The sequence below is a fragment of the Vitis vinifera genome, chromosome 11 (genome assembly GCF_030704535.1).
Source record: "Vitis vinifera cultivar Pinot Noir 40024 chromosome 11, ASM3070453v1".
Classification (NCBI taxonomy): domain Eukaryota; kingdom Viridiplantae; phylum Streptophyta; class Magnoliopsida; order Vitales; family Vitaceae; genus Vitis; species Vitis vinifera.
The window spans coordinates 5,062,803-5,075,253 of NC_081815.1; the positions used below are offsets into that span (position 1 = coordinate 5,062,803).

The 12,451-nt window shown below is 35.9% G+C and overlaps 2 protein-coding genes across 5 annotated transcripts; both read right to left on the bottom strand.

Moving 5' to 3' along the window:
* Nucleotides 1-337: 337 nt before the first annotated feature.
* LOC100254389 (uncharacterized) lies at nucleotides 338-6,739 on the bottom strand. Of its 3 annotated transcripts, none has more exons than XM_010658154.3 (4): nucleotides 6,345-6,672; nucleotides 5,439-5,516; nucleotides 3,617-3,706; nucleotides 338-1,969 (listed from the first exon to the last, which is right to left on the bottom strand). In XM_010658154.3, exon 4 carries the CDS (start codon nucleotides 1,890-1,892, stop codon nucleotides 801-803), a length of 1,092 nt encoding a protein of 363 aa, XP_010656456.1. In that variant the 5' UTR covers nucleotides 1,893-1,969; nucleotides 3,617-3,706; nucleotides 5,439-5,516; nucleotides 6,345-6,672; the 3' UTR covers nucleotides 338-800. The 3 variants fall into 3 exon arrangements, with proteins under 3 accessions (XP_010656456.1, XP_019078359.1, XP_002282327.1); XM_019222814.2 differs by lacking the exon at nucleotides 6,345-6,672 and adding an exon at nucleotides 5,609-6,282; XM_002282291.5 differs by lacking the exon at nucleotides 5,439-5,516 and having other exon boundaries at nucleotides 6,345-6,739.
* Nucleotides 6,740-9,560: 2,821 nt separating this feature from the next.
* Nucleotides 9,561-11,094, bottom strand: LOC100266398 (auxin-responsive protein IAA9). 2 transcript variants are annotated; one of them, XM_010658155.3, is made up of 4 exons: nucleotides 10,733-11,094; nucleotides 10,381-10,592; nucleotides 10,190-10,271; nucleotides 9,561-9,794 (listed from the first exon to the last, which is right to left on the bottom strand). In XM_010658155.3, exons 1-4 carry the CDS (start codon nucleotides 11,008-11,010, stop codon nucleotides 9,743-9,745), a joined length of 624 nt encoding a protein of 207 aa, XP_010656457.1. In that variant the 5' UTR covers nucleotides 11,011-11,094; the 3' UTR covers nucleotides 9,561-9,742. The 2 variants fall into 2 exon arrangements, with proteins under 2 accessions (XP_010656457.1, XP_002285354.1); XM_002285318.4 differs by having other exon boundaries at nucleotides 10,381-10,643; nucleotides 10,733-11,091.
* Between the last annotated feature and the right edge of the window lie 1,357 nt (nucleotides 11,095-12,451).

Genomic DNA, 12,451 nt, shown 5'->3' on the forward strand with positions numbered 1-12,451 from the left:
TGAAAAAATAAGTTTATTTTTTATTTTTATTTTTATTTTTGTAAGGTAATGCTAATTGTCAAACAGAGGTTCCATTCAATCGTCAAAAAAAAAAAAAAAAAAAAAGGTGTGAGAGCGAAAAATAAAAGTTGACTAACCATTTTCTTTTTTTTCTTTTTTTTTTCTTTTTGGGGTCAATGTTTTAGAAATAACGAGAGAGGGGAGGAAGAAAAGGAAAGTAATCAAAGCAAAAGCAAACAATGCAGCTTTTGGACGAGGCTTAGGGTTTGGAAATCGCCCTTTTCTGACACATACAGCAAAAAGGCAAAAGCAAATGAGAAAGTAAACAAAGTCAAAATAAACCAAACACCCCTCCTTTTTCTTTGCTAGTTATAGTCTTATAGACAGGTAGTGTGGATGGGAAACAAATAGCATACATCATCCTACCCTCTTCCCTCTTCATTATTTTTCTTTTAAATGAAGCAGCATCTGTAACTGTGACAGTGACATACCACCCGTCACATTCTGGTAGTTGGAAAAGACCAGCAATGGGGTGTGAGGTTTAGGGTTCCATGCAGCTTACAGGGATCACTTATCCTTACTTTTGTTCTTAAGCATCAACTTCTTAAAAAATAGCCGTTGATTTCACAACTTTTAGGGAACATCCGGGCACAGAATAAAATGGTGTAGATACCTACCAAGTTCATTGCCTCAACGGTAGCAACGAAATAAAAAGGGAAAATCTGATTCAACGTTGAGGAGTACCCACAAATTTTTTAGCTTATGTAGAGAGAAAATTGGAGTAGCCAACTCAAGAACTTTCATTCTGATGGCCGTATGCAACCCCCAGGGAGAAGGAATCTGTACTTAACTGCATTCTCTATCAAGTAAGCGGGAAGATTAACTGCAGAAGCCGAACGGGGAATTGACCCCATTTTCTTGATCAATTCACTGAAGCTGTACTCTTCAGGAAGCATATCAAAAAGATCATCCCCTTGACAAATGAGCTTCTGAATCCTTGAATGTTTTAGAAAATCGCTCCGTTTAACTCGGTCTGCATGGCTGTAAGCAGTCATCTTAAAAACAAACTCCCTAATGTACCGAAAGCAAAAGCTACAGTGCCATCCGGCATCTGAAAGTATAATATTTGTTTGGCGTGAATGCCGATACTGAGTCCATGGGCCATAAATGTGGGCCGTGGCTCTCCAGCTGCTGTAGTCCACCGGGAATTCAAATGAGTACATATAGTGCCTCAGTTCGAGATGCAATACGGGTGGCACCTCATCACACCATTGAAGTAGTTTTATGGTATGTGGGCTTGGAACCTCATCTGTATCTGACATTATAAGGAGGTCACCATTGGAAATCCCTGCCCGGTGAAGTAGTCCATTCATGGCCCCACGTTGCGCTGACTCAAGTACAAATGGATCTTTATGTGATCCACGATCTGCAGTTCGGCCTGAAAACACACCATGGGCAATCTTGTCCTCAGCAAAGGCAAACCGCGCTCTATTTGAAGCAAAGAAGAGGGGCTTGGGGATGCCTGTGAAAGTGGTGTTGGACTCCAGGATTACAAATTTTGAGACATAGGGATGGAGCTCCCGCCACCTGACCTCAAGCATGTCTAGCTCATTGCTGAAGATGATGGCATCAAAGACACGACGGGGTTCGGATCGCAGTGACCAGCCATGGAGACGGCAGAGGTGGTCCATCGAGACGTTCTCTGCATAATAGTGAGGAACACGTATGAAGGGGGGAGGGGGGTTATCCCATAGAGGTCGAAAAAAGTAGGAGATTTTCTGGCCATGAGTGAAGATTCCAATCACACAAATGGGCACAAGTATCAGCAGTAGGAGAAAAAGAAACTTAGGTGGTGCTCGTCTGGTGGTGATGCGTGTGGGTCGTGTGGCCATGGTTTGAAGTAGAATGATTACATAGGGAAGCAAGTAGCATGTTTGCCCCACTTCATAGCTCTACGAATCTGAATTGTCTGCATGAATGTCAAAGTGCGTTAGAGGCTACAATAGAAAACGAATGCTCTTCAATTTAAGACAGAGAGAGAAAATGCGGAAAAAACAACTCAAACAGAGTTTAGAAGTATAGAAGAATCAAGTTGGAATCAAAATGGTTCTTTGAGCTCAGCATTACATAAATCTCAGCAACAAGAAAGTACTCAAAAAATTTCTTAATTCAATTTTATTAAATAAGGAGCCAAAGCTTCCATTCTCCATGGACAACGGAAAATTTCCATGAATTATATTCCTATTATCCCAGATGAGACTGAACTAGCAATGTCCATCATGCAGGACAATCGGCTCCTGATCCAGTATATCTTCACTTCAGTGCTATGTGAAACTTCTATTTGTGGATCAAGTCTCTTGAGGATTTTTCACCTCATGGGCAGGCATTGTGATATCCCTTATCAGCTGTCAGGGGTGGTGCACTGTAGCCTTGGCTATGGAATGTTCCTCAAGGGACAATGTAGATAAACTTCAGTGTTGTCAAGAGATGATTGACTTGGGGAGAAGCCTAAAAACCTATATAAAGAAAATAAGTCTAAAGAGCCCTCCAATATTTTGATTTATTTATTACATATATTCACCGTATTTTCAGCAGCTAAAAGCATGGATGGGGAGTTTGAGTGACAACTCTCAAATAGCACCCTGTTGATTTAAATTGACTGTGTTCTGTCTAAACAAAAGAGGGATCAAACATTTGGACCATGAGATCAATGACCAAGACTCCTTTAGTAAAATGACTGGATAGCAGGGGAGAGGCAGGGTAGCTTATGGCAGTTACTACAATATCAACACTCTTCTGCAAGGACATTGTTGGAACTGAGGAGCTCATTCTAGGTATTATATAATTTCATCTTTGATTTTAGTTGAATGCCAAAGAAGAAACAAACATCCTGAACCAGTTTAGCTACCTATGACTAACTATATGAGCAAATCCTTCTCAATCTGGCACCCTCATGGATGATGAATTGGAAATTTTGACAAGGGATTTTCCAATGTATCTGATGAGACCCATTGTCCTTTGAGCTGCAATTAGCCAAATGAAAGCACCACCAAGAAGTTTGGTGCAGCAAAGCAAGGGATCATATTGAGTCTCATCATCAAGCTGAACAATGCCCTAATATATTTCTCAGGTTTTTGGTAACTTTCATCATAGATACAAAAGATATATCAATTTGATGATTAAGTCATAATATTTTTTATGCACTTAATTTTTCTTGATTACCTATTTATCAAATTTACAAATGAATATTATATCATATTGAACCGGTCTCATAGTTTTGTCAACACATGTTTGCATATATTACACAAAGATAGGTGGCCAATATAGTCCAGAACAACAGTAAGCACTCAACTTTGCTTCTTATAGAAACAATAACTCACTAATTAAAATAATTAGGATTCATTAAATAAAATCACCAAAAATCATTCTTGTCATCACAATCATATAATCTCATTTGAGGAGATATCAACTAACATGATCAAAACAAATAGATACTGATAAATGACATAGTCCCTGGTATTCCTATAGTCTTTCTGAGAGCAGTAAATATGGAAAGGGTTTCCTACAGGTAACTTCTTAAAAAATAAATGACTATTAGATGTTGCATTCTACCAACCTGAACATAAATGATATTGTCATGGTTGCCAAGCTACTTGATCCTCTTATATGCGAGGGGATAACTTCTGTAGAGATTAGGACAAAATCCCTGTCATGTAAGAGAAGATCTCATTATATCAAACGCAACAAACCTGATGCCTTAACATAGATGAATAAAGTAAATTTTTGTGCATAAATTGGCTGCCAAACAAAAAAGAAAAAGAAGAGGAAGAAGAAGGAGAAGAAGAAAAGGAAGGGGAATTCCATCCATAACAATATTCCATTGAGTGAGTGAATGAATCAGGTCTGCCCATCAAAACTCCCCATGAATTTGCCCATGTAATGAAATTGGAGCAAGATAAAAGGAGTAACTAGCATCGTAATCAGTAGATTCAATCACATCCTGATGTGATTGAATATATTGATTAGGAAAGCAAGTTGTACACTGTTGACATAGTTAGGGTTCTTAAAGATAGAAAGGTAAGCAACGAAGATGGATAGAAAGGTTTTCAAAATAAAGCATGTATTTGAATTTATAACCTATACCTTGGATTAGGGATGACCATAGAACAGGCTAATTGGGTAACTGACCCAATGCAATAATATAAGGATTCAACTATTAACCAGTAGGATTCCAACCTTTAAAGGGTTTGGGACAAGATAGGATCCCAATTAATCTTGATGCCACTTGTTATGTACAAGGTCACAACATTATGATGGCATTTAAAGCCAGATCCTTTTTTATTTAGCATAGAAAACAATGTCAGTTCATTTGTGATGAACAAAGACTAGCTAATTTAGAGCTCCATCCTCTTTAACCATATGTAGTTGCTACACATATTTGTGAAATATACAATAATAAGCAGCACAATATTATAAGCCATCAAACATATCTTTATGCCCCCAACAATATGGCAGCACCCTGATATGCCCTGAATTGGGCTTAAATGGGTTTAGGAAGAGATATTCCTTTCCCTGGGGAATTCTAGGTAGGGCGTGTCCATTCCAGATCTGCTCCTGTTGTGATTCCAGCACAACTTTCTATACTATTTGAAAGCAACTTAGCAGTAGTCCATTCAGAAAAAATCGGAAGCCAGTTATCAGGTTACATTTATGATCCAAATTCAAAAATAAAACAAAATTTGGAAATCATAATGAAAAAGCAGTGATCAGAAGTGCAGGTTTGACAACTCTGTATTTTTCTAGGAAAGGTCTATAACAATACTCTTGTGAGAAGATAATCATATATTAGTTCACCATGATAAAAACATTGACAGCCACACAAGAAGGAGTTATGTGGTATTATGATCCAAGGCTAAGACAAAGACGATTGAAAGACCAAAATGACAGTGGGTTAAGACAGCCCATGACTAAACAAGGTTAAGTCCCTTTGATATCATGGAGAAATGATATCCATGCAACCCAACACAAATAGCTTGGGTGAGTTTATCTAATCTACAATTGTATACAAATCATAATTCATGGCCCATTAATTTGCAGAGTCATGTGTACTGCATTTGAAAAATTTTATGAGTTATCAAAGTTTATTGATGTTGACTTGCAGTCTAGTACAGTGTCCTAATTGCTTTATCTTTTATTGTGTATAAGCTTTTTATTTTTTATTTTTGTTTTTAAAGAACTCTCTCACATTGGCATTAATAGGAACCAGTTCTGTGTTGTTTTTATGGTATTTATACAGACACAATGTGTATCAGCTGACACTTCCTTTACCCATCAATTTTTTTAGGTGGAAGTTGGTGAAACATAAACATAGACAAAAGTTTACAAAAAAACTGTATACACTGCCTTCACAAACCTTAGGAGGGGCATTAAAGGGTTACCTCCATAAGCCAATGCACCCCTTAGGAGGGGCATTCACACACCTATTCACAAAAAGACTTTGTTGAAAACATGATGACCTACATGTGGAAATCATGAGACATTTTTATCCAACTTTCAAATTGAAGATAATGGAAAACAAGTCACATAAAGAAACAATATTGAAATTCACCTTCAGAAAGATGCTTTCTCCAACTAAAGCCGCAGTATTGTCTGGGAATACTTGTTAGCTTGTACGAAATTAACTAACAAAGCTATATCCTAATTAATACATTTGATACATTCATAACTTTGCACTCTTCCTATGAGAAATCAAATTATTCGTGAAGCTTTGTAGGTATAGTTGAGAGGATCAAAACAAGAAATTATACCAAATTCGAAAATGACAATCACGCATGGAACAATACATACTGAAAAATCCCACCATCATAAACTAAAAATAACAACCATCATTTTAGTCCAAGTAAAGTTTCGTTGTTTGATATCGATGGAACACATCAAAACAATAAAGAACATAGAATTGGCAATTACTCTGTTATTTCATTTCCAGAAAATACACAAACAGGGAGATTTTCGGGTCACGAGGCATTGCACACAAAATTTTTAGTTGATTCAAGCTCAACCATCACACATCCAAACGATGGGGACAGATTACGAACTTCAAGAGAAAAGTCAACTTTGTATGTTCCCAACATCAATATACAGAACATGACATAAACCCTAGCCAAATTCATCCAAATGTTCTCATAGCAGGTCAAATTTCAATTCTAAACATCACAGTCAACACCGAAACCAGAAGTAAACCCTAAAAATCCGAATTTAGTCAACCAAAAAAAAAATCAAGAGAAAAAAAAAAATCACAGCTACAGAGTAGCAGAGAAGCAATTAATAGAATTCATGAGATTCACCTTTTCAGAGTCGCAGAGCTTGAGAAATGCACGGCCCCTGCATTTCCCGCGAATTCACCATTCTGAAATGAGAGGAGGAATTCAACGCCGATTCTAGAGGGAGAAAGGGAGGAGACCTTGATCACGTGCAAGGCGATGAGCGGACCGGAGAGAAGCCAGGATGTTCAGAGGAAGATTCAATAGCCTACAGTAAAATGTGGTGGGCCTCAGAAGAATCCGCCTACGGATATTTAAACCCTGGCCATTGTTGATTGATTACATGGAGGGCAATGCCTGATTCTTTCGTTTAGTACCATGAGATGGGCCGTAGGGAATCGGGTCCCGACTGGGTCATTCTAGCCGATATGTTGGAGTGATATAACCATTTTGCCCTTTTCCTTCGCAACAAATGGCTCACATCGGCTCCTCCCCGTGGTCGGGCAGCTATATAAATCATAATCATAGACCGTCCATTCAAATGGACCAGAGGTTGAAAATTATGCATCACATAATTCAACTTTAATGATGGTTTTCGTAGGTATCAATGATTAAATTATTAATTGACAAGGGATAGTTAGTGGTTATCAGTATAATCATAACGCCAAATTCAAATCCACGTGAGCTTAGGAACTGGAATCATTAATGCATCGCATCTTGTTGTTGTATCCATATAATCAAATCTTGGGGCCCATCATTTCATCCTGATTGGGCCTTCAATTTCAAGGCCCACCCAAGTTCATGGACCGAGTCCTAGGGCCCAACTGTAGGTCTAGTGAAGCCTCCGAATTGTTAATAGAGCCTTTTTTTCTTCGGTTAGTTTTTTCTACACGTATATTCTCACTTTAATAAAGGCAAAATTTGGTGCACAAAATCCACATTCGATGAGGATTAAAGTCGTCTTCGACGGAACGCTCTAACTTTCACCAACCCACTACCGTGACCAGACAGCTTTTCTTATGCTTGCCATAATCTCATCACTCATGTTTTTCTTTTCCCTTTTAAGGTTAATTTCGAGAAAAACAAAAGGGGAAGAAGCTGAACCATTCACACTTTCCACATGGTTGTTCAACAACCGTTGTGGAATTAATTGGTTTGAAAAAATTTCTGGTCTTTGAGGTTAGTTGTGTCATTTTTCCAAAGTAAGAAGGTGTGATAAATTTATGATAAAAGATTTAGGGGGTGTTTGGTGCCCGTGAATAAGGAAGGAGAATAGATATTTCATTTTTTTCCTTCCTTATTTTGATTTGGATAAATTTTATAAAAGTGGGAATGAAATAAAAAATAATTGTGGCATAAATCAAATATCAATTATAAATATGATTTCAATTCATCGCAAGTAGATAATATTCTGATTCATTTGTCTCATACAAAAATATGAAATAATTTGAAATTACTATTTTATCATTGAATTTCATTTATTAAGCCTTAAAGTCACTTCATCTCATGATAAGACTATCCTTTTAGTTTTATTATTTAGTAATAAAAAAAACTATCAAAATTTATTTTTTAAAATAAAAATATAAGGATATTATTGTTAATTTATTTATTTTTCTTTCCCATTTCTTGTTATTATCGAACATTATAATGGAACAAAATAATCATTATAATCTTGAATTCCCAAATTCATCCGAACATCAAAAATAAAATCATCAAATTCATATTCATTCACTGAAAAATGAGAATCGAAACAAAATATTTATTTTTATTCCTTATTTTCGTGTACCAAATACCTCCTTAACTTCAAAATGACATGAACATGAGTGATAGAAGAAATAAACATCTTCAATCTTTTTTTCATACATTTCCTTTTATTTATTTATTTATTTATTCGTTTCAATCTTGAGATGACAAGAGATAAAGTGTTTTTAGCCTCCCCATTTGCTTTGGGATAAAGTAAAGTTATAGGTGAAATTTTCAACCTTGAGCTTTTGCTTTTGAATAAAGATACATAGGCTAAGGATGAGTTTGAAATATCTTCTTTTTTTATAATTTAAGAGGTATTACTAGTTCTTACGCATAAAAATAAATTTTAAAATAATTTAATTTATTTTTTATTTTCCCTTTTTAACATAAAATAAAAAAATTATTATTTTTAAAATAAAATAAATTATAATATTTATTTTTAATATGATTAAAAAAATTTAAAAGTAAAATTAAAATTATACCCATTGCCAGATATCACTTTCTTTTGAAACGAAAGACCATTTATTGAAAAAGCAAATTTTGATGATGAATTAATGAGGTAAAAATTTGTGGCCACTCTTAATAAATAATTTGTAATATTGGACAAGTTTTGACATTGAATTTTTTTTCAACCGGCAACATGATATGTAAAGTTTAAATAATAATACTAATAAAAAGGCCAAAGTTGTCAAATTGTCTAAATCAACGCATCCTAAATTTGCACACAGATGAAAATATTCAAAACTTTACTAAAATTAACTTCTAAATTTTTTATAAAAAAAAAAAACAAAACCGATTAGATACTTTCTTTTTTAATTTTTTTTTTTTTTTTTTTTTTGAGTGGGGGATAACCCATACTCTTGTTTTTTTTTTTTTGTTTTTTCATTTTCAGGATTTTTTTTTCCTGGGTAATTTAGGGTTTGTTTGTAAATATTTTTGAGAACAATTTTTTATTTTTCAAAATAAAAACCAAAAAAATACATTCAATAACTAATTTTCTATTTTTTGTTCTAAAGTGTTTTTAAATAACATTTTTAAGTTATTTTTAATTTCTTTTCACTTATTTTTTAAGAGTTATTTTAAAAAATAATTATACAAATATGTATAATAATTAAAAATAAAACACTAAATATAAAAATTATTTTAAAAATATTAAAAACATGTTAAAATCATTTTAGATTTTCAAATAAGCTTTTATCTACAAATATCAAAGAATATTTTTTAAAAACTGTTATAAAAAACTGTTTTTCAAAACTATTTTCGAAAACAATTATTAACATACCATTAATTAATTTTTTTTATTTCATAAATTTATATTATTTTATTTTAAAATTTTCAGAGGGGAAGCTAATATCCCATCATGGGTCTATGATCTCATAAAGCCACCATGATTCAAAAATGGAAGCAAACATTTTTCTAATTTTATCACATTTTTTTTCTTATTTTATTTATATTACAACCAAACAATAAAATTAGTATCCAATATGCCAACAAAAGGCTAAATAATCAATTAATACTCCAAAAAAAAAAAAAAAACAAACAAACAAACAAAAGTTAGAGGAATATATATCTCTCTCTATATATATATATATATAGCTTCTCTAGCTTAGATGAAAATCCACATGTTATGTAGCTAATTAAAGCTGGTCTACACCTTACATACAACTATTCAGAATTGAAGGCAAATTAAACTCTTGTTAAACCAGTCAATTTCTCTACCAGCCTTCCCAACTGAATTAACCGCCAATCCTTAGTATTTTCAGACGCTCCACCGACTGAATGAATGTTCTGCAAAAACATTAAATTTCATAAGCTGTGTTACAAATTAAGTGCCTCAATCATCAAATTTTCCATTATTTAATTTTAAGAAAAAAAAACTATCTTAACTAGTTTATTTAACTAGTTTATATAAAAATTAAATAATTTAAAATTACATAATTTTTTTTAACAAATTTTGATTATAATCATTTTAATTATTTTTTAAAATTTTTTTTTACCAAAAATAATATTAAATCTTTGAAGAAAGGGTGGTGATATGAATGTTATCAAAATTATAATTACTTATTTGAATTGGGTTTGGATATGCTCAAATGGAAAGATCTTTGAAGAATAAGTTTTAAAATAGATCTTTTCTTATTATAGGAATTTGGAAATATTGCAAATTACAGCTATAGGTGTATTACCTCCAGGGCACATCTCCTGCAAGCAGCCAGTCTCCTTCTCTATCCTGATAGGCGAGTTTAAAGCTCTGTGCATCTTGTTGGCCTGCATCCAAACAACCCCAAATTCAGAACAAACAGGAAATTCACAATTCGAGGTTGCAATAAACGCGTTCAGAACGCTAACATGTTCCTGAGAATACGTATGTACTTACACTTGCCAAACATGTTGATCAAGGTGTTTGTGAGCGTTTGGTACGAGTGATGGCGGCTCAAGTCAATCTTCCTAGCTATTCCCACTCCCACCATCTTCACTTTCACGTACTTAGAGTTGGGGTTTACACCGCCGCCGACGCCGGCTCTGGCGCTGCCATTATGCAGTACTGTCCGGTCATTGTCGTCTCTGTTGTGGGAACAAATCTTCTTCCTCCGGAATTTGATCGGCGGCCAACCCACAATACAATATCCATCATCATTTCTAGTTCAATGACATAAACTGAAATTACTTCTCAATCAAAATTGTCAACGTGGATTGCATGAAAGAGAATAGAGAAAAAGAGAGACTACTTTTTAGCAATGAAGGAGCTGTTCTCCACTCCTTTACGATCATCATCGTCGTCGTCGTCGTTCGGGTGATCGTTCCAAAGAAGAAGAGGCAACGTCTGAGGTGGGAGCTCAAAGGCTTCAATGAACCCACGTTTTTTGTTGCTCCTGCCGCTGATCATATCATCTCCACGGCCGCAAAGGTCTGAAGAAGCCGCCTCCGTGGGGTCGGAGACATGGCAGTTAAGATCGAAGTCATTGACGGGTGAGGTTGGAAGAGCGAGGCCAAGTTGAAGCTCCATGACTCTCAAATAACAGTAACAAACAAAGAAGAGTGAATAAAAAAATGAGATGGGAAGAAGAGAGATTTAGGGTAGAAGCCTTAAGGTGGGGTGTGAGAAGGATTTTAATAGAGACAGAGGGAAAGTGGGGTGAGAGAGACAGGCGGTGGGCGAAGAGGAGAGCCCGGGTTGGGCGGGTACCCGACAATGTGTTGAAACAATTTTCAATGTGTCCGTATCAATGCTAGACTTTTTGCCGACCCACTTGCCCTACTGCTGCTTTGCTCATCGTTTTCCCAACAAACACTGCCCATTTATTTTATGTCTCTCTGCTTTTCCCATTCTCACTGAAACTCCCTAACCCCCCACTCTCCACTCTCCACTCTCCACCACTCATTTTAATTAATTACCATTTAATCCCTTGTTTATTAAACCCACTAGCCAAATTTGTTTGTCCGAATGATTATCAAGAAGCGTTGTTCACACGCGCCATATAAGAGCGTGGGAGCTGTCTCTCTCTTTCTGGGTCCTATTACCATTAATGGCATGGCAAAGCCCTGGGCCCTACCTGTTTAGGTCCTAGGCATACAAAAACCCAACCTATGGTCCAGGTGGGCCCAGCGCACTTCACATATTTGTGCTGGATGGATCATCTCCGTAACGCCACCCAAAACATTTAAAGCATGCATTATTTATAAAAATGGGCCTTTTTTGCCATGTTCGTGTGTGCCCTGAACCCAACAAAAAGCGTTTCGTAAAAACATAAAACCATAATATTCCCCACATTATATGCTTCCAAGTGGTTTCTGAAATTAAAAAGGGCATATGTTCCCTACCTATTATGTTTTTGTTATAGTCGGTCCATTCCAATAATATAAACACTTAAGCCCGACGGAGTCCCATCTCTAATACAGTCCTTGTCCGATGTCATCTTGCCATCACAATGAAAATGAAGCATGTGAAGTTCACGTGATCCCGGCAAGCCCACGAGGCCCTGTGGTCCGCGGCCGCCCCAATCCGCACGAGGCAATCCATGGTGCCATCATCCTTCCAACAATTGCCCCTCCCTCTTCTAATTGGGTCCACCCCTCTTCTTCCACCCTCTATCATTCTCATTTATAACTGCCTTACAACTTCTATCAGGTCCATGCCATGGACCATGTCGGCTCACTCGGCTCGTACGGAGAGTCCAGCGTTCTACTCGGTTTTGCGAATTACCGAGTCACATTGTATGACTCATTCGTGTGTCGAGATGATTTTAGGAGTGGGAAAATCTCCACCACCCACATTGCATGATTCATGCTGTTGGGTGGATTTTGTGGAGTGGTTTTCAATGAGTCAAAAATGGTAGAAAGTGAGCCACTCTCTCAACATCGCTGATAGAGAATTTAATTCTTGTCTCCAATAGAGACCCATCCTAGGGTTCAGTCTATAGAACAAATCGACAAATGTATGTATGGTA

Coding starts and splice junctions, on each gene's coding strand:
- LOC100254389 (XM_002282291.5), bottom strand. CDS start 1,892: ATGGCCACACGACCCACACGCATCACCACCAGACGAGCACCACCTAAG.
- LOC100266398 (XM_002285318.4), bottom strand. CDS start 11,010: ATGGAGCTTCAACTTGGCCTCGCTCTTCCAACCTCACCCGTCAATGAC. Junction 10,644..10,732: donor AGCTCCTTCATTGCTAAAAA/GTAGTCTCTCTT, acceptor TCATTGAACTAG/AAATGATGATGGATATTGTA. Junction 10,272..10,380: donor GATCAACATGTTTGGCAAGT/GTAAGTACATAC, acceptor GTTTGGATGCAG/GCCAACAAGATGCACAGAGC.